At 34.9% G+C, this 25,400-nt stretch overlaps 1 protein-coding gene across 2 annotated transcripts; it reads right to left on the bottom strand.

The window, feature by feature from the left end:
* LOC134234056 (CREB-binding protein-like) lies at positions 1–18,725 on the bottom strand. 2 transcript variants are annotated; one of them, XM_062716100.1, is made up of 27 exons: positions 18,211–18,725; positions 17,329–17,990; positions 16,903–17,100; positions 16,514–16,805; positions 15,885–16,025; positions 15,390–15,593; positions 15,120–15,300; positions 14,913–15,030; positions 14,596–14,725; positions 12,853–13,031; positions 12,650–12,763; positions 12,382–12,543; positions 11,839–12,135; positions 10,861–11,047; positions 10,564–10,682; positions 10,282–10,452; positions 10,001–10,158; positions 8,214–8,324; positions 6,077–6,211; positions 5,696–5,763; positions 5,442–5,604; positions 5,140–5,286; positions 4,664–4,943; positions 4,205–4,411; positions 3,248–3,400; positions 2,757–3,041; positions 1–2,486 (listed from the first exon to the last, which is right to left on the bottom strand). In XM_062716100.1, the coding sequence occupies exons 1-27, from the start codon at positions 18,296–18,298 to the stop codon at positions 672–674; spliced, it is 6,765 nt and encodes a 2,254-aa protein (XP_062572084.1). In that variant the 5' UTR covers positions 18,299–18,725; the 3' UTR covers positions 1–671. The 2 variants fall into 2 exon arrangements, with proteins under 2 accessions (XP_062572084.1, XP_062572085.1); XM_062716101.1 differs by having other exon boundaries at positions 8,214–8,294.
* Positions 18,726–25,400: the final 6,675 nt, after the last annotated feature.

Raw genomic sequence — 25,400 nt, 5'->3', positions numbered from 1 at the left:
TGATTTTTATGATTTTCTGTATTTATACAATGGTTCCTTCATTTCAACATGACAGAGTAATCAATATTAAAAATCTGAAGACAGAATACAAATGTACAAACCAAGAAAATGTTCATAAAGCTGTGAATGTGTTGCACAAATTTGTACTTCTACACCACTCATAATTTAAGGAAACATACAAAATATAATTCTTTCATCCATGTGAAAACCTGCACATCAGAGAAAACAAAAAGCAATGAAAGGTTTCCACTAGCTGTACAGTAACATTTACATTGTATTCATAACATGATTTTTATAACACAGCAAAGTTAATTTCATGAATGAATGCTTTTGATCTAGAATTTTTTCTTAAATAAAATGTAATGGCAGGCCTATGACTAAAATCTATAAGTCACATGAGTTATGCGATTTCCTCACACAAGAAAAAAGAAATGAATGTTTTCTCTGTAATCATTATAAAATTCATATCATATATATATAAACTCAAACAACAATCAAACATCACATTCATGCTTGACTCAACAATAGTACCATTAAAATATATTAAAACCTCTCTTTTTTCGATTTTTGTTCTGGAAACAAGTACAATATACAAGGAGAATTCATAATCCTTTGTACAATACTATTTGCATTTGCATCTTTAAGAGGCATAACAGTTTAATGACCAAGTCCTACAAGGTCTCTACATATTTTGATAACTGGTCTTGTGGTGTCAGTGGGGCCACCTCATTGTCTTGTGGCAGTCCCAGACCAGAATCCCCTCCTTGATTCTGTAGGGACATGCCACCACTAAACAACATTGTCTCTGAGTTCATTTGGTTAGTGTCATGCACTCCTGGATGAGAGGGATTTGTTATAACATGATGAGGCGACATTTGAGGTTGGCGAGGGGATGGATTTAGCTGCTGATGAGGTGATGCGATTGGTTGAGGGGATCGGACAGTTTGTGGTAATGATGTGGGTGAACGCACTTGCTGCATGAACTGCTGGGGAGATGGGGTCTGATTGGCCGACATCTGGGGACTCACGGGTTTTCCTCCAGAAAACTGTTGTCTGATTTGGACTTGCTGCTGATGAACTTGATGAATCATCTGTTGCTGATGCTGTTGATTAAACTGTTGTTGCATGTGTTGTGTTCCATCCCCTTGGAATGACCCGGGGGGTGTTTGCTGGGGATAGGGCATGCGTTGTCGTTGTGCAAACGGAGGTTGTGGAGCCTGAAATTGTCCCATTTGATTTGTTTGAGGTTGTTGCACATTATGTTGTTGCGGAACAGAGTTTTGTTGTTGCATTCTTAATCTTTGTTGTTGCTGATATTGCCACATTTGTTGCTGCTGGGTTGTGGGCTGCCCTGTTGTCTGGGGAGCATTCATGCCCAGCTGACCCATGTTCTGCAGGGGATTTGGGTTATTAGGTGGTCCTTGACCCTGTCCTTGCATCTGCTGTTGTTTTGCTCTTTGTTGAATGAAAGCTGCCATAAGCTGTGGATTGGACTTCAGAATCTGAAGAACTTGAGCCTGCTGCTGGTTTGATGATGGAGATTTCAGAGTTCTTAACAAATCATGCAAAGCATTCTGATTTGTTTGTCTTATCTGGTTTGGTTGCATTTGAATGCCTGGTTGATTCATGGCTTGTTGCTGTTGTCTGTTTGGCATTTGCATTCTCGGCAACTGCTGTTGAGGCTGAATTTGAGGGCGAATTTGAGGCTGGTTATTCTGAGGATAGTTCTGCCAATTTGACATTCCAACTGAAGGTGTCTGCTGCTGCTGTGGGGGCATGGCAGAGAGTGTTGGATTTGGTTTCATTGGCGGTGGAGCCATGTTTGTACTCTGTGGCACAGTGGGCATAGGCTTGCTCATAGTATTTAGAGTCTGTTGGAGAGCTATCCTCTTGGCCTCCTGTGCTGCCTGCATGGCAGCTTGGGGAGGAGCAGGAAGAGGTTTGCCACCTAATCCAGGCTGCTGTGGCTGTTGTTGTGGAATAGATACAGGGGAAGGCGAAGGCTGAGATGTCACTTGTTGTGCACTAGGAGTAGCAGTAGTCCTTTGCATCACAGCCATTCGCCTTCGCAACATCTGAGCTTGTTGAAGCCGATGCTGAAGTTGTTGCTGCCTCAGTTTATGCTTAATCTGTAGACAGAATGGTACTTGACACTTGTTCTCCGTACAATGTTTTGCATGATACAGGCACAGAGCAATAAGCTGTTTACATATCGGACACACTCCATTTGTCTTTTTCCTACAACACTTTGTATGAGAAACAACACGTTTCATCTTCTGACAACTAGGTAGTCTACAGTTGGCGTCTCTACACTGACATGCATGCACAAGAGAATGAATGCACCTCTGAATAGATTGTCTACGAGATTCCTGAGGATTATCTTGTTTATCATTTGAAGATGTTCCATCATCCAAATCAAGTCCAAGTTTCTCCATTTTATGAGCATGTTTCTCTGTCTCATAGCAGGCATTGCACAAATCATAGTCCTGAAAAATACAAGGTATTGATTACAAAGCATTCACCTCTTTTAAAAGTTTTTTAAGAAATATCACATTATAATTTCTACCATGAGACAGAATAATGTGAAAATTCTCTGCATCATTTTTCCCAGTTCTCTATTTTTTCTTAGGGAACGAGACTAATTTATAACTAGAATCATTGAAACAATACAATGAATAATTTTGTAATATGAGCATAAAGACTTACTTTAAAGCAGAATAAATAATGTACATACACAACAATACAGAAATACTTACTTCACAAACAGTACAATGCCAGCGAGTCTCCACATGGGCTTTACAGTTATTGCATGTGTACACAAAATTGTCTCTTCCCTGATTGTGAATTTCATACAACATTGCCAAGGTTGAGTATTTAGCCCTCCGTAGTGAAGAAAACTCCTGATGTTTATCCCGAGCCATTGTGAGGAAAGCATCACGACCATCCATCAGGTCACAGGTGATCATGGGGTCAGGGTCATTGATTGGAGGAAGTGATTGAGAGGCATAGGCCTGACTGTGGAGTCTTATCACAAAGAATACCTATATAACAGTAAGAATAGTAAAAATACCAGAACTCTTGAAGATTTCACGTAAAAAAATATTTATAAACTAATACCTTATTTCACCTACAATAATTTTTCCAAACATCATACTTTATATGATATGATTTCATTTCAATTTGTACAATACTGCAAAATAAAACATGATAATTTTCTGCAATTAATATTTTTCAACATCATTCATACCTCTTTATGCTTCTCCATTGTGGCATAAATTTTTTGGGTGAGATCATTGCCACCATGAGGCATATTGGTTTTCTTTGGGTTCTTTCTTTGACTGTTCTTGCTTTTGCTGGCTTTCTTATTTCTGTTACTCTTGCCCTTCTTCTTTCCAACTCCCTACAAATGATTACATTGTGTAAGTTCATAATCACAAAAAACATCATAAAGTCTGCAAATGAAATCCCCAAATGCCTTCTTGCATTTTTTCCTTTACATCCTTACTTTAAAGTTATATACGCTATAACGTGCGCCATTTTAAAATACGGCTGGAAATTTATATATTTTGTTTACCAATAAAAATACTTTAAAATACACGATTAAAATAAAACGCGTTATTAAGTTATCAAATTATAATGATTTATAATCCTGCAAGGAGAATAATGTCTTTTTTAAGTAAATCCACCAACACTTTTAATTGATAAACAAACACGTGCAAAAAACAACTCACTTTTGACATGGATGGCGTGTTACTATTAATATAACTTATCTTTAAATGTAATTATATATATGTTATGACGCATATTAACCTTTTATTAATAATCGTTGTCATTAACATCTTATATTGAGATATTTAGACCTTCCTTTATCAATATTCATGAAAAGACTGAATTCTTGATTGCAGGTTTTGCTTTATTGTTCTGTTATTACAACAAGTTTTATAGTTTAATTTTGTGGAAATATTATTTTTTCATTACACTTTATGTGTTTCAAATCATTTAATCATTTTGTTTCACATTCAAATCGGCATCCATACGGCGTATATTACTTTAAAATTCACATTTCTATACTTGAATGTGTGTATAGTGTGGTGAGGTCATTAACATCTTATATTGAGATCTACTACAGGCTTTACCTGGTTGCTGCCCCCCCCCCCTCGTTTATAGCTGTGTGTATAGTGTGGACTATTTTACGTTGCTTTACCTGGTTGCTGCCCTCCCCCTCGTCAATACACTCAGGCTCCTGTTCAGCAGCTGCAGCCTCGGCCTCTTCACGTTTCCTCTTCTCCTCCTCCTCCTGATCTAACTCCTTAATGCTCTCCTCCAACACATTGGGCCAGAAGTCACCCTCAAAGTAGGGGATCTGAGTAGCACTGGTTACATTGCTCTCTATGGCATCTTTAAGAATATCCTGTAAAAGAAAAGTGCCATGTTACAAACCTAATATTCAGTATGGACTCCTTTCATATCTACTTAAGTGATCATTTTAAAAAGTCTTTTAACTGATACCTGTTCAATAAGAAAATTCTTTCACTTTGTATTTTTTTTAACCAAATTCTGATAACCAAGATTTTTCAAAACCAGAACACTCATGTATTCATCACTCTTGACTTAACTGCAGTATACCAAAATACATCAACAAATAAGGTAAATTATATCTTACCTTATAATCTATCACACATCGCTCAATGATTGCTTTGTCCAACATTTTCTTGTACCACTCCTGCAGTCTCTTTGGTTTGGGAATTTTCTGCTCCGGTGGGTGACAGTGAAATATGTAGTCATCCCCTTCACTGGGAGGACAGGCCCAGATATGAGCCCAGGTGTAACCCTGCTGCTTCACATATTCCAAATAGCCAATCAGAATTTCATGATACACAGCAGTTCTCAGTTGGCGTGGTTGAAAGAAATGGACACTGTCCAGATATGATATGTACACCCTCCTACAATTTAATACATTTAGACACTTTTTTTTCAAGAACAATGGCATTTAAAAACAGAAATAAATGAATGCAGCATTTAATCTTTTTATCAAAAGTGATTCATACATTTGTTAATGATATCTTTAAACTCGGAACTGGAGAAAACCAAACACTTAATAATGCTATATTTGTAAGAAATAGTAAGACAAGTTCTCACCTATTGTTAGGCTGGGGACAGTCTGAACCATACTCCTGTACATGCATTCCAAAGAAACAAACATCTGTTCCATCTATCTCTTCAAAAGCAAACATTGCCTTGGCCTTGTATTGGAAAGCCTGCTCCATCTCACCATTGTCACAAAACCTGCAACAGAAAAAAACTTTTCTTTATTTTCTAATTTTGGCCAAGACAAAAGTATATTATACTGCTTAAAAAATATCATAGGAAGGGATTGTAATCAATTTTTTTCTGTATTTTCTACATGAATATATCTGAATTAGTCAAATAAGTATACTGACTTGGCCTTCATGCCTGGTTTGACTTCCACCATTTTTTCACCACTAGATAGCACTTTAATTGTAACATCCCCAGCACCAGCATCCTTGTTCTTCAGGAAGTTGTTTACCCTATTCTCCAGGTATGTACCTAACTTAGTCGGAGGGATACCAGAGTATTGCAAATCTAAAACAGAAAATAAATGAAGGGTTCAGACATGTCTCATAGAGAAAAAATTAAACAATAACGATAGTCTTCATCTCATCATTTTACTCACTTTTGGCAGAATATTTATTTTCTTTTCTCTTTGTCCCCTTCGCTCTATGGCAATTATCACAAGTAAACCTGAAAAAAATCAAATACAATTTATTTAGTATTCTTTAAGATTATAAAAGCTGGTAATGGAAACTTACAAAAAAAATTATAACTGCTTTGCTAGAGGTTTTGAACTAATTAGTTGGTAGGCACTTTTCTTTAGCTTACATCAGCCCAAAATCTTCTATTTTTTTTCTCTAGCTGAACTTTTTTCTTTGCTTTACTATGGGTCAATAGCACACAATAAAGAATTTTGCATAAGTCTTGGAAACTTTGTACAACACCACTGCAATTTTTTTTATTAGTATGAATAGGTCAAGAAGTTACTTAATTTATTACTTACCCATTGGGCCAGATAGGTTCAAAATGTAGGACACATATTTGATGCATCTTCCTTCCACATTCCTCACATTCCACGAACGGTTCATAATCAAGCTGATCGTTTTTCATCTTTGTGAACTGGGTCTTTGAAATTTTTCTGGAGAAAATCAAAAAGCACAAGCATGAAGCTAAATATTTCATCACTACAATAAAACTTGAAATCTGTGCAGCAAATTATTAAATGTTATAAAATAGTTATGCACATTATGTGCCATACATTAATTTGACTTTTTAAGGTCATGTGCATCAAGTGACTGGCAGTTGAACAATACTTCTACTCAAGTATATAAAAGAGATGCACTACATCATGTACATGGTAAACAGGAATAAAACAATACTTTCAATGAAGTAGGTGTTTTTTGTTGTTGTTTTTTTTTAACAATAGACAATTCAGCTTTTTTAAAATAAAAACAAGGGTAAAATATCTCTTATCAAAGTGACTAACACTGATACAATGAGATAACAGTAATCCCCTTTCCCATTTTGTTATCTGGTTCTCAGGTCTTTTATTCAGATCTTTTCCTGAGGTATTTGATTTTTTGTATACAAACCATGCACATACTAGAATAGATTGAATTTTTGATGTAACTTTCACTCTTTGACTTGTTCTTTTGAATCACTTCTTAAAATTGAAATATTTTGGACCTAAGCTACAATCTGTTGTCACCTTGCAGAATTCTACTATGATGCACAAACAATATTCCAAAGACACTAGAGAAGTCCTATCTGTGATTTTATTTTTTGTTTTCTTTATTTTATTTTTTCAGCATTTTTTATTAAAACTAGAAAACTGACCAGTCAGCAAGGGCCCCGCCATGGGGTAGAATTATAAGGGTGCAGCTTATGGAATGATTTAAGAAATATATATGATGAATAAGAAACAGCAACTGTATTCTTAAAATTTCAAGATAATTCCTGATTATCCAAAAACCTGTAAATAATATCCTTGTATTTATTTTACCTAAGGCAGTAAAGAACAACTCAACACTGAATGTATTTCTAAATAATAGTGAAGCTTTTGTTATATAAAATGCCAGCCTTCAATGAATGCAAATACATATCATGAAGGCTTGACCTTGACTTCAAAACAAACAGCAGTTGCAGACAAAGGTTTTCATTAATCTTAAAGTGACAGATAAAGATACGCCTTCTAAATATTTTGCAGCAGGCCAGATAATTAATCCCAAGGGATTAATTGTTTTTTCAGTAATGATAGAATGAGGTTTTTATCCAACTGCCTTAAAAATTAATAATATTCATGAATTTTCATGAAGAAAAAAAAAATAAATAAACAAATCAAAATAAAAACTATATCTTCTTTAATCTATTTCTTATTTTTAGAAGACAATGAAATCAGAACTCATCGTGTAGGCTATTTCAACAAAAATAAAGTAAAAACATTTATACTTCAATCCACGTTTCATAGTGTTCATAGCATTCCAAATGGACTTAACTTCAAAACAAACTTCATTTGCAGACAGAGGTGGTAATTAATCTCAATGTGACAGATAAAGATAATGCTTTGGATTTTCTTCAGGAGGAAAGCTAATTAATCCCAAGGGGCTCATACATTGCAGTATTCAGTTTACAACATTTTTCAGAAGTTATCTCTCTTTCCCAATTCATTCTTGTATAAAGTTAAGGAATCTACCCCACCACCCCAGCTCCAAACCAGAGGACATTTACATCAAAATTTTTTGCCTACTAACTACCATACCAAATTTGAACTTAATTGGGCTACCAAAAAAAAAGTTATTAGGAAAAAACAGAAAATTTGTGGACGGAAGAATGACAGACGGACAGACAGACGGACAGACAGATGGACAGAGTGATTACTATAGGGCACCCGCAAATCCTTGCGGGGCCCTAATGATAAAGTTATTAAGACAATATTTAAATCTGCACTATCGGGACTGAGAACCAGAAACCTTTTTCTAAGGGCTAATGTTTTCATGGGATTTTTGTTCCATGATACATCATTCGAGTCTTAGCTTTAACTTTGATAACTATACAATTGAAACATGGGGAACAACAATACCGTAGATTCAACCTTTTCAGTTGACCTCTGTATTTGAATGATGTCAACATGTGATACTTACGTGACAGGCTGAGTGGGATCATCAGACAGTTCCACCTCGTCCCCCTGGATTTCTTGGAAGCACTTCTCACAATAAATATATCTGTCAGAAAAGAGGCCATTTTGTCTTGTACTGTATGGGAGGTTCCATTGAGATGAGCAATGATGGTGATATGATGAATGTGCAGTGATGAAGAGCATACGATACAACAGCGATGGCACATCAGCATAAGCAGATAGAGAAGAAAAAATAAAGGCATTATTTACCAATGTAATAAATAAAAAAAAAGATGACAAAATAAAAAGAAACTAAATGAAAATAAAATCAAAGTGATACAAAAATAACAAAATGATACATAATACACTATTTAGAAAACTACAGCCCTATCAAAAGACTGACTTGGAATAAAATTTTCCTGCATTGAATGTTTTATTTATATTAGTCAAAATGTTTTCCTGTTCTGCAGATCATACAAGATTTTGTTATTTCTCAATTAAAACACCCAATCAATTGAATGACCACAACTCAACCCCCCAAAGATCATATTTTAACAAACTTTAACATACACTATATGGTTGTCATTATTTAAAATTGAAGAATGGGGTAATTCAAAGAAACTTAAATTTTGCAAATAATTGAATAAAAGCTTCCACATATTTTTTCTACATGAGCCATTCTGAAGACTTATAAAATGAACATTAACTTTAAAATAAATGTGAAATCTTAAGTAAAGAAAATACATGTGCCAGACAACCTTCAACAAAGCTGAGATTCGGATTCAGGTGTACATCACAGAAACAGTCAAACATGACGCAATAGACAATAACAGAGCCCAACATAAGTTGGTGTAAAACATTCTATTTAACTGATAAATTCTACAACACATTTACTAAATTTAAGAAGACTTTCAAATAACCCCATTCACATTTATCTACCCCTTAACAGAATAAAACTAAGTCTTTACCCCCTAACAGAATAAAACTAAGTCATAATTCAGGGTAAAGTTATTGAAAAATATGAGAATCATAATGTCTTTAGGTAAAAAAGAATAAATATTATGTCATAAGAAACATATATATGTTCTTCAGATAAGATTTAAAATCTAAGAAAGGCCTTGTAGTTTTTCAATTGAGTGGATGTCACTCAAACTTGCCTTAAGTCAAAAACATTGACTATTTTAAATAAATTTTTTCATGATCTTGAACATATGACTTCTAATGACTGTATGCATCTTCATGAGCAGTATTCAAGTGAATAATAATGCAAGCACTATTAATGTACACATTATTGCACACAAAAGAAGCAGTCCTACCATTGTATTCATCCTTTTTAGGTAAATACATCTAATATATGATACATTTTCATTATAAAATTAATGATTTTTTTCCCCAAATAAACCCATTCAAGTTCTTTCTCACTGACTGCATTGTATTAATATACTATAATTCATCAAGGGTGGCAAAAGTATATTGGTTCAAATAAATTTTAAAGAAGTAACCAGAGATTAAACACATATACATACATCAAAAATTGCAAGACAAGCAAAGCAAATAAGCCAAAGATAAATAACTGCAGCAAAAAAGCATATACAAATGAGTGTTCATGCATGTGAATGTTCAATTGAAGTACAATTAAAATAAGTAAAGTGTCTACCTAAAATGATAATCAATATTTCTTTAATGCATTAAATTTATTCTTTTAGAAGAAAATCACTGCTTTATCATTTACAGAAATGAAATTGACTCAATCAAAATCATGCCACTGTTAAATGTTTATATAGCAGTTATTAAACATGAAGCAGGACTCACCGATTCTGATAACTGTAGTAGATAGCATCTCTGGGAATTGTACACAACTGTTTACCATAACAGCAGAGAACTTGTGGACTGAAAACATATTTATGTCCACAGCAGTATCCTAAAGACTGCATCACTCCATCTATCTCTGCTTCAAATACTTCAGCCAACTGAAAATAAATGTAATATTGTAATTACATGTATAAGTATTTTACAGTGAAGAGTTTTTAGAAATATTCAACTTTAAAAAAGTTTGACAAAGACACATCAGCTACAATTTGCTCCTGCATTACCTTTGAACTGTACTTGTAGACACGTGAAGTCTTCCTGTTGTACAACCAAGCATTATCAAACATGAGCCACACATCATCACAGTACTGCCAGGGATCTGTGTACTGGCCCGTGTCTAACTTCCTTTTTATGGTAGACAGGTCCATAGGCTTCTTCACTATGTCAAAGTAATCCTAAAACAAGGAAATAAATACGTAACAGAATGATGATATAACAAAATACTGATGAAATCAAAATTAGAATACTATACTGTTACTGTTTACTGGATACAATGAAACACTTACTGGTATATTCAACATGACTGGGTCCACTGGCTGTCTGAATGGCATTGACTCAGGGTCTTGGCGGTAAAGTTTTTCCAGTGTTGGCATCAGTGCTTGCCGTAACTCATCAGGTTTAAAAACTGCAAAGTAATAATTAGATAATGAAACATAAATGATGGAATGGAATCCCAAAAATACTCCCCCCCCCCCCCCGCTTTAATAACATTGTGTCTTAAATTTCTGAACCTAAAATAAAGTCATCTTAAAATTGGTAACATAAGCAAAGTGTGTGGTACATATTATCTGACAATAGCTCACCTTTCTTCTGCCGAGGCTGTTTGGTTTGGGAAGAACTTGGTGTGGCCTCAGAACTCGCCCCAGGGGTGGCCACTGACGGTAGCGGACTGTCCTTGGCTTCCTGACTCTCAGCTCCCTCAGTGTTGGGTTTGGAATCCATTGACACATCCATACTGTTACTACTATTCTCTCCTTGTTCTTCCTTTATCTTTCAAATCATAATACAATCAAATTAGGTCTTTTACAAAATTTAACCTATCTCTATAAAATTTTCTTGTCAAATGGATAAAGTATGTTAATTGTTGATGAATTATGAAATTGAGAAAAATTTGAGTAGTGAGAATTGCAGTGTTACTGCTCACTAACATCCAAAGCTATCTCAGTTGTGAATTAAGATACACCAATTTGAATTAATTTTCTTAAGGTGGGGATATGCTAATTACCAAAATTAAAATTTTTAGTTCATCATACAGATCTTTTCTCAAATGGAGTTGTACATTTTAAGGGCCCACCTGTCAACTGTTTTCATTTCTATTTTTCTAAATTCTGACATTTAATTCCCTTTTCACAAGGTTTTAAATATACTGATCTTAAATTGTTATCTTTGGGTAGTGTGCCACCTTCTTACACTAGACAATATAATATTGCATGTAATAGGGATCACATGTCTAATTCATCAAAGTTTATCCATAAATGTATATTGTTTTATTTATCACAAACTTTCCATTTATTCACGACACCAAATTCCTACAGAACTTTGGGACAAACCACATACAACTTAGGCACAAGGCAAAGATTATTAAAGAAGCATTTTTTGCTATTTGAACATAAGATGTACAGACCTAGATGATAATATCCATTGGAAAAAATATGAAACACTCAAAGACCATACAACTTTTAAAATATCAATTTTAGATGCATAGTGTAGATCAACATATAATTAATAAGAAAGCAATTGAAGCTGCCTCCATTCATAAACTATAAAGAAAGTTACTGTACCTGTTTTCCTCCCACAGAGCCCGGCTCCTGCTTAATCTCTGGCTCTGTCTTGATTTCCACTTCCTGTTTCACTTCCTGCTTGATGTCCATAGGTTTGGAGGTGGAGGTATAAACAGTGGATGTGGTGGAAACAGAGGTGGCAGCTGATGACATGGTGCTGGGTGTGTTTCCAGTGGTGCTTGGAGCCATCAACACATCCTTCAATGTCTGAGAGGTGATGGCCTGACTTCCATCTTCTTGTTTTATTTCAGTCTTTATTTGTGTATTGCCCACAGAGCTCGTAACTGTTGTTGTTGGCTGAAATTCAAAGGAAAGACATTTTCAACCTCCATTTTACATTCAATTTTATTTACATGTAGTAATAAGTAATGCTTCTTCCTCCATGACATTTGATCCCACTTCTGATGTTTCTAGAGGCCTTTGTTTGATTTGCTTAAAGTTTGTATCATTTAAGAGTAATTACTGTTTTCACCTTCATGTTTCATTCAGGTAAACCTATTTTTTGAACAACTAAAATATTTTCAATATAATCATAAAACTTACGTCAAATGGCTGGGTTGAATTCGGAACTGTCTGTGAAATCGGTGCTGAAACTTGACTAGTAAGCTGAGAAGTTGATGAGTTGAGAAGATTGTTAACTGATGACCCCATTTGTGATGATAACTGTGTGATGCCTTGTGATGCCTGGGTCATGGTGGATGGTGACTGAAAGGAAATTAATACATGCTTGTCATTGCTTTTTTTTTTTTGAATTGTTGTACTACAGTAACCTTGGAGATAAAGACTAGAATCTAAGAATTTGTAGTTGTACCTGTGATATTTGATTTTGGTAAGCTTGGGGAGGTTGAGACGAATGGATAATGGGAGGCTGCGGTAAACGATTCCTGATTTGTTGTAAATGATCTTGGGGGGTCATTCCAGCAATCTAGAAACAAATACATGGATATCATTAATTAGTGTTACTTTTTGGGATCATCATCATACAAAATTTGCAGTCATTGACATTCAACTTACATTTTGATAATTGTGAGAATTGTCAACACCAGGACGTATTCCTCCTGGTGTATTGTTGAGAGGCTGTCGTGGACTGGGGGCTCTCAACATGTCTGGAATTGGAGTTGCTGGAGACAATCCAAAAGGATCGTTTGAAACGTTGCCACCTGCTTGGGGCAATAATGAACTCAAAGGTCCATCTGCAAATTGATACGAAATACCTTCTTAAAAAGTATAATTTTTTTAAAATGACAATATTATAGTAACTTGAATGAAATAAAAATATAACTAGGATTACAATCAAAGGCCTGAAGGGCCATAATGGCTTACGTGCTTGACATGGATGTAAAATGTAAGGAAATGTAGTATATTAGAATATTACTAAGTGTTCTCCCCAAAAATTTCTTACAGCAAGGGTGGGGGTCGCTGAATTGACGGCCTGAGGTGTTTCTTGGAAGTTGAGTTTATTTTATCTAAATTCATATTTAAATGAAAAATACAAATTCTAAAATTTTCTTTAAAGCCACTGTCTTTTTACTGTTTTATGTTACAGTATATTGTGCTAATTTTGTTATCTACAGATGGGCCCCAAATAACCCTCCCTTATTTTTTTATGTATCTAGTCTTCCAATCATCTTGAACTTTTTGTTCTCATTAGCACCAATGTAAATTGTAATGCTTACTGCAAGTAGATATTGTTACTTGGAGCGCTTCTGAATATAGAGGTCTCTGTGTTTTAGAAGCACATGTATGCGTTTGAACTAAGTGCTTTCCAGAGTTCATAAAGTAAATTCATAAACATTGATAATGTTAATCACACGTTTCATTTTCAGTACATTAATGCAAAAAAAAAAAAATGTCTTAAATATTATGTGTTTAAATGATGAATCTTTTTTTTTCATGTCGGATCATCGATGTTATTTATAGAACGACCTGTTGAATGTTGGAAAACCCCGCATGTGCATTAACAAATGTATTCCTTTTGCCGTCCGTACTATCTGTCAGCCATCAATTACATTTTTATGGTTATTAATTAATATTTTCATCAACTACAAGCTTGATACTTAGTAATATATACCAGTAATTATATTGCAATGAACAAAAATTGATAGTTGGCCGGGCTATTGCATGTGCTGCGATACGCATTGAGTTCACAACATTGAGTTGGCGGGAGATCGTGATCGCGTTACCGCCATGCAAAAACGGCCTTAGGAAATCACTGCTTTTAGCAGCTGTTTAAACAGTTTGTAAGGTAAAATATTAATCTGTATTCCTACGAACTATCTGGCGCGATAACGTACTCCTGACAGAGTTCTCTTTCTTTCATTTAGATCGACTCTATACCTACACGGTGGCGCTGTTTACAGATACGGTCAAAAGATATTCTTCCGCGTCCTCACAAGACTTTATTCAACTTAGTTATTTTTAATTTGGTTTATCTTTAGCTTGTCTTCAGTAGCGAGAATTAAATGGAAATAACAAGGTTTTTTTTATTAAAAACTTGGTGAGTAATTTTCACAACAAAGGTAGAATAGAATTAAAGAAATGACGAAGACTATTTTATCTTGCTCATGTCTACTAGAATGCACAGTGAACTCTTTGCCGTAAAGATACGGAAGACACCAGTACCTATAATGGCTTCGTAAGCCATAAAAATAAGTTTCTCAAAATAATGTTCTGTATAAGGTACCTCGTATGAGGAGTGCCTTATTATGTTAGTGTCTGCAATCTACTATGTTTATTTGGATCAGCATTAGAACTTACTTAGCCTCTGTCTTGCTCCAGGCATATTGGCTGCTCCTCCAGTACCCTGCTGAATTCTGTATAATCGCTTCTCTTCTAGTTCTTTCTGGATTTTATAGATCTTCTCAGCCAACAAATGATAGTATTCCTCCTGTTAGCAAAAATGTCATCATTATAATCTGCTTTATCTAAATGTCTTACTTGTGCTCAAGAGAAAAAACCCTTAATCTTCTACAATAACTGAACCTATGTAAAGTATCATGCCTCATTTAAGTTTTACGGACATTCAAATCAGAATATACATGAAATCACAGTACATCCTACAAGTTCTTCCTTACCCGACTATTTGCTGTATCATACATATCTCCTTCCACCTTTCTGGCATAAGCCACCAAATTATTCATTCTCTTATCTTTCAGGGCTGCTGGGTCAGGAGTAGGAAAAATTGCCTGAACACTAAAGTAAAATAGGAGTAATTAGTCTTTCCTCTCAAATACACAAAGGATGCATTTCAAAATCCACAAACTTTTTCGATATCTACTTACAGCTTGTGCACAAGGTGATTTCTAAGGTCCTGAGTCACACTCTGGTGCCACTCCTTGGAACCACTATTTGTGTTGGCTGCAATCTGCTGAGATTTTTGCTGATCCAAGCCAGTGGGATTTGTGAACCCAGACAACAAGTTATTCTGGGGGTTACCAGTACTATTAGCATTCAATCCAGATGCTGAAAAAACGAACAATATTTTTCAAGTATTTTCTCTACCTAGTATAAATTAAGAAAGCTCACTTTGAAAACAGTAATGCTCAATATACCATCATTTAATCCACCACTTGGTCTAACTGCTGTTGTACTAGGTTGGTTAAATGGCAAACCCAAAGCAGCATAAGCTCTCTTCATCTGACTATCCGTCAAGCCATGAGAGGGTTGGGTGCTTGTACCAGTGGCAGTCCCCACTCTGTTAGCTGCTGTACCAACTCCACTTAACTGACTGATCTGGTTCTGCTGCACTGTTGATGCTACAAAATAAAAAAAAATCAACTGCTATTGGAAATAGTATATTAATTTTCATTCTCAAAATGTAACTTGCACTTGTATGTCTTGGTATCAAATATGACATCAACGTCATATCCTTTACTATTACTTTTTATCATTTACTATTGCTTTCAATAGCTGCTATTTAAAAGTGAAAAGGCTAACATAGACTATGCCTGCTCTTTCATCACATTCACTCTGGAGAATTAACTATTGTTTACATAAATGCTCCTAATGACCTCTAGCAAGAATTGTAAATATGACTGGTATCTTACCATTGGGATTACCAGTAGCTTGATTCTGCCCTGTTCTGTCTGTTTTCTGAGCATGCTTCAGAGGTAAGCACACTGGACAATCATTCCTGGTACAGTTCTTCCAATGTGTAATAATCTGTCTGGACGATGCACAGTGGGCAACTACAGAGGGGGAATATCATGGATTCAGTAATTTTATCAAAATATGGTATTTCAATATTATAATCACAATCCATATTTCAGTTTAAGATAGATTACAGAAAATGAGAGCTCATTTTCTTTTCAAATGAGTTAAACATACTATGCTTCAATCAGCAACTAGCAGGAGGAGCATTCATTGATACTTGGTTTGTTGTTTAAGTTTTGATGTCAATGTTGGTAACAAATATATTTTAATGCTGCATTCAACAGTTTTCAAATATTCACATTCTATTCTAATTTTAATTTTTGTATTCTATCATCAATGGTACATGTATATATTCTACATACAATAGTTAATATTCAAAGTACACAGAAATTTCAACTTTAATCGATTTGCAAAGAGAAGTTATTCTCCATCTACAAATAAGCATATTTGCTAAACTAAAGTTTCGTAGGTCTTAATCTTTATCTACAACTGACATGAACAAGTTTAACTTTTAAGACTTTACCTTGACAAGACTTTCCTGCGTTACAGGTTGTCATGTGATTTAGCACATTCTTCATTGTCCTACAGTGAGGTAGGGAGCACACTTCTCCATTGGTCTGCTGCCGCCTCTGACACTTGTGGGCATGCAGTAACAGCACTAATTGTTGTTGGATAAGTTTTCGTTTTTCTGGGTCAGCAGTTGGTGGCTGTTGGGTTCCAGTTGCTCCTTGAGCCAGATTGGCATTAGAACCTGGTAATACACCCATGTTTGAGGCTGGACCTGTCACAATTCCACCAGCATTCATCTGGGGTTGCTGTAAAAATAATGTGCATTGATATTATGATTATTGTAAACATCAGCAGTGTTACAATTTTTAGACAAAGTTTAACAGCATAAAACGTTGTACTCACTGTATTGACTGTACTTGTAATAGATGACACTGACATGGTAGATGATGTCAGGTTTGATGACATAGACATGGGGAGGGACATTGGGAGGGACATAGGGAGGGACGTCGCATTGTAGTTCGGAGACGCCGTTTGCTGTGGATGTCCTACAACATTCTGGTTTGTAAATCCAAATGAACTCCCTCCATGAGGTCCATTTTGCTGAAAACAACACAAAACATACATTTAACAGAGTCAAAGTTTTTTTTTCATTTTTACAGAGATGTTCCAAAGCATCACTTCAAAATCTCAATAACTACTTAATTATCTTACTACTTTACAATGTTGCATGTTTTCAAGATGAAATACATACAAACATTGGCTATGAAAAAAAATCAATTTTAAATTTGCCATCACTTCATCATATAACATTTAAGAAATCCATGGTACCTTTATCATTTGTTGCTGCTGCATGCCCATGCCTGGATGTCCACCCATGTTGTTTGGACCATGCATCTGGTTCAACCCTCCCATCACATTTGCCTGCGACATACTTGGCAATTGCTGACCCATTCCCGACACATTTCCCCTTCCCTGATTGTGTCCACTTGCAGAATAAAGTGGACCATTTGACATCATTGAACTTGCTTGCTGTCCCAAGTTTGAGATTGGCATTTGTACACCCATACTATTAATAGGGTTATGTCCAATGTTTTTGTTCATCATGTTTGCATTTGATACTAAAGTCCCCACAGAGTTCAATGAGTAACCAGCACTGTTTGAAGGAAAGTTATCCATCCCAACATGAGATACAGCATTCTTGCCTCCTAATCCAAGTGGTGGAGATGACAAGTTCGCAGATCTGGGGCTTTTGGCTGCATTGTTTAAGTTACTTAAGCTTCCCAAATTTGGCATCGGACTTTTACTGCTTGGTGGAACCATACTAGATGCTGATGAAGCCCCTGACAATAGTTGAGTAAGTTGAGCATGTTGTTTCGATGGGTCTTGCATAGAATGATGTGGGTCCATCATCCCATTTTGGTCACTTGACCCCATAAGTTCATCAGGTAGTGCATCAACAATGTCATGAATGTTGAGCAAATCATTAAAATCTGCAAATTTATATATCAAGAATGTTTTTATTTAACTTTACATGGCTCTCGTCACCTTCAATTTTTATAAAATTTTACAAATTAGCACACAATAAATGTAGAATGACTTCTTGCCTGGAAGAACCAGGTCCATGTTATATACATGATTGATCATACGCAAAAGAAATTAACTATTTCCTTATATCATTTTCCATAACAGAACATACAGAAAAAAACTTACCTCCTCCCTCCGCAGAAGGCTTGGGAGATGCAATCTTAGCCCTCTTCGCCGCTGGAGGACCTTCCACACTTTCGAGTTGGTCGGCCATGATGAACCGAATCAAAAGTCAAAGACCGAAGACTTTTAATCGGCACTGTTTTGAATATTATCAAGTCTACTTACGATCCTGAATGAAGATATTTAAGTTTTGCAAATATATAAATCCAGTTAGTTGCAATATATGCCATGCTACTGTCTTTTATCCGCGCATTTATTCCTTGGAATTCCAATTTCGATTCGCCATGATAGTCCATCACAAAAACCTGACAAAATTCAGTAACATAAAACCTTACATGCTGTTTAAAAATGAATAAAGTCCTCTTTTCTCCGCCTTAAATTATTCAACAATATCTCATCTTCAAAATCATTTGGACTCTGGGGATCCAGAGTCGTTCTGTGGTAGTATTTTTACCGTAGAACAGACGGAATATTAGAATATCACCAACCCAAAATGGCCGCTGTTGATGAAAGTTTTACGCTTGTCACAGAAAGCAGCGGAAATAGCCGAAGAGCTAACGGACCGCACACGTGACTATAATTACGCCATCTTATTGGTGTTCTCGATCTTAATGACCTCAATGACGGAACGACTGACTTAGCGAGAACTTACGGAAAGAAACGAATTTGCCAAGCTCAGGAAAAAAAATTACATTAGGCCTATCAAAAATCACATTACATTTTATTTTTTACAATCTCGGGATTCTATAAAAATACCGTTGATATAAAGAGCAAGAAATATATATATATATATAAAAAGAATAAAGGCAAATGACCTACTTATTAATTTTTTTAATTTTATATATGGATGTTGAATACACAATTTAATGAAAGATTTTGTATAAATTCCTTATTTTTCCAATTTCATTGAAATAAATAAATGTTAAAGCGTAATTGACGACCAAATGATGTCTTTATAAAAGGATACTGTGGTATCATCAATTGGAATATTGGTATAATACTTACTTTTTTGTATGAATATGATACCTATATATGAATGTAAAATGAAGTCTGTCTTAAGACAAACAAAATCGTTTTTTTCTTTTAATATATATATATTTGAAAAAAAATTATTATTTTATATCAGCTTTAATTAAATATTTACAACTGAATATCTTTTAAAATAGTTATATATATTTATTATTTTATTTCATCGCCTCGTTGATTTTATTTTTTTTAATTTCAGTGATCAATAGAACTTTCTCAACTTAGATTGTTGAAATTAATTCACGGTTGAATTTTGCGAGGTCTGAGAGGGTCCGCTGTTGGACATTTTAACTTTTCTCAAATTTTTTCTTTTCCACTGTGTTTTTTCTTCATCATGATAAAATATGAAGATCAGCTTATTTCATATCTAAACATTTTAGTAATGCTAAATAGTAATGAGACTTAATTTTTACAACAGAAAATAAGCAGAGATACTGTGAGCACAGAATTCACTAAATGATACCCACCGCCTCCCATTCCATGTTTTGCTATGAGAGACCCGAAATAAATGTCAGATCAAAAAGTAAAATAGGAGGTCACAATGACATTATGTAATAAAGAATCTGTGAAAGTATATCATATAAATTTTATTCAGTGGTATAGGAGGAGTTGCGGGTATCATGTGGGTACCCTTCAATATTATAGAAAAAATGGCAGTGTCAATGTTTTGCTACGGAAAACCCGTAATATGTTTCCGATCAAAAATCAGATGTGGATACTTAAAAATTCAAAGGAACTTATGGACAATTTGAAATCAAAAGGTTTAACAAAAATCTACAGCTTAACTAACTTACGACTTTTCAGTTTTTCAATCATATACACAACCATTCCACGTAATATATTAACTTGAAGTCCAGCCTTTATGATATCATTGACAGACAGCTGCTTTTTCAATAAAAATGGAACTCGTAAATTTACTTACCCTGTCATTGGTCACCTGCAAAATAATTTTGTTAAAAAACATTAATCTGATTATATTTCCATTTCTAATTTTTTCTCTGCGATAACTCTTTGAAAGTTGTCGGAGTTTAATTCTTGATAATTCTGCCGGAATGTAAATTAGGCAGGTTTAAATCTTACATCTGTCTCTGTGTCTGACCTGTCATTGGTCATTTGCAAAATAATTTTGTTAAAAAACATTCTGATTGTACACACAATTACACTTGAGTTTCTGATTAACGATTGTTGATGCTATATATGTCCTATGACAGTGATTCCTTAAGTACACACAATTACTCTGAAGTTGACATCAAAAAGATGCTTGAGTTTCTGATTAACGATATCTATATATGTGGTTTTTGGAGACCAGTCTTCCAACAATCTTTAGAATTCCCATGGGTACAATTGCGCCCCGTTATAAGCAGACCTATTTTTGTATTCATATGAAGCAGAATTTGTCCAAAATCTTATACATGTACATGAAAAGAAGAAAACACTTGCTGTGGCCTTCAACTCGACATTTAGATATTTCGACGACGTATTGTCAATCAACAATGTTAACACTTCCATTCTTATGTCGATACGTTATATCCCAGTGAGAGCGAAATAAAAGATACCACAGAGTCTGACACAGCCGTTTCATATTTCGATATTTTACTTGAAAAAGACGTTAATGGTAATCTAACAACCAATCTCTATGATAAACGTGATGACTTTAACTTTACAATCGTCAACTTCCCTTCATGCAGCAATATACCTTTATCACCTGCACACGAAGTTTATATACATTTATCTCAATTGCAAGAGCATGCTCTTCGTATGAACAGTTTCTAAAACAAGGTAAATTATTGACAAACAAGTTGATGAAACAAGAATATCAGCAGTCTCGTTTTAAAGTCATCATTTCGTAGGTTCTATGGTCGATACAATTTATCATTGAGTCAACTGCTGACTGACGTTTTTCATACTTATCGTTAGTCCATTATCTCTACAGTGAACTGACGACAGATTTTCCCGTTATTTTCCGATCATGATAAGGAGCACGCGGCGGGTGTGAGCTGTCGACAGGGGATGCTCACTTCTCCATGGCACCTGATCCCACCTCTGATGTTTTGGACGTCCGTGTTTACTCTGTTTCTACTTTGTATTGTTTTATGGACTTTTGATCTTGAATACTGTTCGTTTTCTCCTTATGTTTCAAAGTAAAATAGGGGGTGCACAATGGAACTATGTAACAAAGATTCTATAAAAATCTTATTCAATTTCATTCAGTGGAATAAGAGGAGCTGCGGACAAGAGATGGATATCAAAAAGCGTAATGGACGGACGGACAGAGGACATCTCGAACACTATACGTTTATTTGGAAATTAAAATACATGCACAATTCCATGTATTTATTTTAATTTTCAAATAAAAATCAGTACGTAAATGACAAATATAAAAAAAAAAAGGTACCCCAAAACTTCTTTTTGATATGTATTTTTGGCTTTAAAGTATACGTTTACAAGCAACCCGAAACACATTCAATTTTACGTATCTTATAATGCAACGTACATTTATGAACATTATTATAAATGTCATTGCATGGGATGGACCTCTTTCGGAAACGTTAACCTCGCTTCCATCTGGAAAACTTTGGTCACAACAACACCCGAAGCAAAATCACCAATATATACCCACATATATAATGTCTGTATACGACTGTTTTAGAAATTTTTTTTTTTTTGTTTCGTTCAGAAATTATGCCGCATCTCAGGCAAAAATTTTGTGTTTATATACATGTACATGCAAAGTTGGCCAATGTAGGGTATATGTTACATTCAATAACACGAACACCTTACAATATGGGGATGAATCTGCTCTAACTGAAACTCCTGTACCTGATCTCTCATACAGAAACAAGATGCAACATTCCCCGAAGTTTGGTCAAGCTTCGTATAGTTCATCCAGCTACTTGGAAAAGGATCCGCTTCACGTTTCCGGGAGAGAGAGGGCATGGAGGTGGTCCAAGTTCATTTTTTATTTGCTAAGTGCATATATTAAATAACTTTGCAAATTCGAAGAGGAGAGGGGGTTTGGGCCCCGCCCCTATGGTGATGTTGACCATTTAGAATATAACCTACAGGCAAGATACGTTAGATAACTGGTAGAAATTCCTATATACAGGATACATGATTTTGCGAAAGAAGTACGCGTTACGAAAAATATTTTTTTCTTTCAAATAAATTTAATTCCATGTGATAAATAAGGACATTTTTACTTTTAAAATTTATTTGTTAAAAAAGTATACATTTATCAATATAAAAGCCTGCCATGATAAGACTGAAGGGGATTAAAACGTAAATGAAACGAAGCTTCAGTGTTATGCGAAAAAGGTGTTGCTTTTTTTTGTTTCAAATTGTACGATAACGCTCAGTAAAATAGGCGGAAAATGCATTCAGAGGCGCAATAATGTGAATCAAAAGACGTTTTATCACACACACACAAAAAAAGATTGCAAATTGTGATTATATTACGCAAAAGTCGTTATTAACCCCTTTGCCTTTTGAAACGACTTTTTTTTGTAAAAGGTGAATATAACCAATATAGAGATAAATATCATAAATTCAGCTTACAAAACAAATGACAGGACAAAAACTAGGGGTTATGGAAAAATATGAGTTGAGATCAGGTGCCTAGGAGGAGTAAGCGTTCCCTCTCTACCGGTCACGTCCGCGACGAGGCCAGTGTATTGATCTGGTAGACGGAGTAATCAGTATAAGAACAATGAGGAAATACGGAGATAACAAACACTAACCAAGCTTAAAAGTTCATTAAAACCATATAAAGCGGGAGCAGAACAGAAACGTAATGTGCAATTTAAGTTGGGCGGTGGGTCGGGGGGTTTTACATTTTCGCTGGGGTGCTATCAACTACCCAAATTTTTTGACAAACAAAAAAGGTCATCAGACGTTATTATCAAGGGGGAACAAGTGGATGGTAGCTATATTTTACATATCGTCAAAATTATGGGGAGGGGGGACAGTCCCTCCCCCCATCCGCGCTTCCGGTTCCTATGGCCACACAGAAAGCCAAGGACCTATAAAAATATCACAAATGGGGTCAAGTGTAATGGAAAAGTCAGTATCCCCCGTTGACCAGTCAGATCCACACACCGTGTGCTTCTTGTCGTGACCAGGCAAACGGAGAAATCCGTAGACGATTCATTTGGTAAATAATGGCCTGCATTTGTCAGAAAATTATTTGTGAAACACTTATGCCCTTGTTTTACACTAATAGTGAAGGTTAAAGTTTCTCAAATGCAAGTTAAACTACAGGGTCGGGAGATAAAAAAATGTAAAACACCCCCCCCCCCCCAAAAGAGAGAGAGAGAGAGAGAGAGAGAGAGAGAGAGAGAGAGAGAGAGAGAGAGAGAGAGAGAGAGAGAGAGAGAGAGAGAGAGAGAGAGAGAGAGAGAGGGGTCTAATGGCACAAGAAAAATTCAAGAAAAATAAGAAAGCACTTGCACCAACTGTTTAAAGATATGGTAAAGGTTAAAAAAAACAAAAGTAGATCAATCTTCAAGGTCAAAGAGTAAAAGTAAATGGTGCCCAAGGAAGGGTCTTGTCACAAAGTATACACATTAAAAATGAAAGCCCTAGCAGTAACCATTCAAAAGTAATGGCAAAGGTTGAAGTTTTTCAAAAAATAGGCCAAACTCCAAGGTCAAGTTCAAAGAGTCAAATAACCTTGGTAACTAAGGCTATCCGATTCTCAGCTAAGGAACAGTAACTCTTACATCTATGATTAAATATTCTTAATGTCTCCCCAAAAAAAAGCTTGAAAATGAAATATTTTCTTGCAACAATTTTCATTTAATACATCTCAATATGATTCAAGGTTCTTTGAAGTCTTAGAAATGATATTTCTAAAAAAAAATTTAAAAGTGTAAATTATCTCTTTTTTTCACATTTTAAATATGTTTACTTTACAAATCAGAATTAAAGTAGAAAAAATATAAATGTCCACTCAAACTTTTTTTTATGTCTTGCCTGAAAGTTTTGCTTCAAAAAAGTAAAATCATTATCAAATTGCTTGCCTACTCATACATTTTTCATCAGATGTCCGACAAACAAGAAATTAATTTGTTGTGGCCTAAAACTGATTCCTATTGTGATCCATCCCACCCTATCCCTGAGGGCAATGATTTGAACAATGTAGAATCTACACTACCTTAGAAAGCTTCCATGCAAGTTTCAGTTTTTCGGGCCTAGTGGGTTTTGAGTAAGACTTTTTCTTTCATTTCAAAAATTCAGAATCAGCTGCTTTGTACCAACTAGCTTTTATTAGAATTGGCCAAGTGGTTCTTGAGAAAACGCGAAAAGTTTACAAACAGACAGACAGACAAGTGCCAGACACTTGGTGATCAGAAAGCTCAAGCTTTCATCTGAGGCACATCTGTTTCATATTTTAGTAGAAAAAGACGCACATGGTTATCTAACAACAAAACCTTATGATAAATGTGATGACTTTACCTTTTCTATCGTCAGCTTCCCTTACTTATACCCTTGTCACCTGCATACAGTCTATATCTCTCAGTTGATTCGATAGGAAAGAACATGCTCTACCTATGAACAATTTCTAAAATGAGGTAAGTTATTGACAAACAAGTTGAATATCAGTTGTCTCATTTTTAAAGTCATCATTTTGTGAGTTTCATGGTCAATACAATGACATTGTCATCAAAGACAATTTATCATTAAGTTAAATGCTGATTGACTTTTTTCATACTAATTGTTAGGACATTATTTACTCACTGATTTGTCCACAGATTTTCACGTTTTTTTTTTCCTAAACATGATTTTGTAGTAGTTAATCATAAAAGCTTTAAGACTTTGACCTCAATTCTAGCAATAAGGCAATTTAAGTTAGTCTTCTCAAGTTTTTTTTTTTCTGTTTTAACAAGAAAAAAAACTTGTAAATTTTCCAATTTATTCTAAAGCCTATCAGAAGCATAACAATATAAAAACTACAGAGTGTTATGTCACTTCAAACATGTGTATCATACTGTAAAAATAAAAACCATTCATGAAATGCATTTCTTGTTTGTAGAAAGTAATGCTGTATTGTAAAAAAAATAATTCACAGGTATGTTTGTTTTTTAATCTTATTCATTCTTTTCAGAAAAAAAAAAACAGCAGTTGCTCCAAATATCTATTCTATTGGTTTTCACATAAATTTATATCAG

The sequence above is a fragment of the Saccostrea cucullata genome, unplaced genomic scaffold, assembly GCF_032062105.1.
Source record: "Saccostrea cucullata isolate Sc308-1 unplaced genomic scaffold, CSIRO_AGI_Scuc_v1 ctg221, whole genome shotgun sequence".
NCBI lineage: Eukaryota > Metazoa > Mollusca > Bivalvia > Ostreida > Ostreidae > Saccostrea > Saccostrea cuccullata.
The sequence above is the reverse complement of the archived record's forward strand: the minus strand, read 5'-3'. Positions and strand labels throughout refer to the sequence as shown.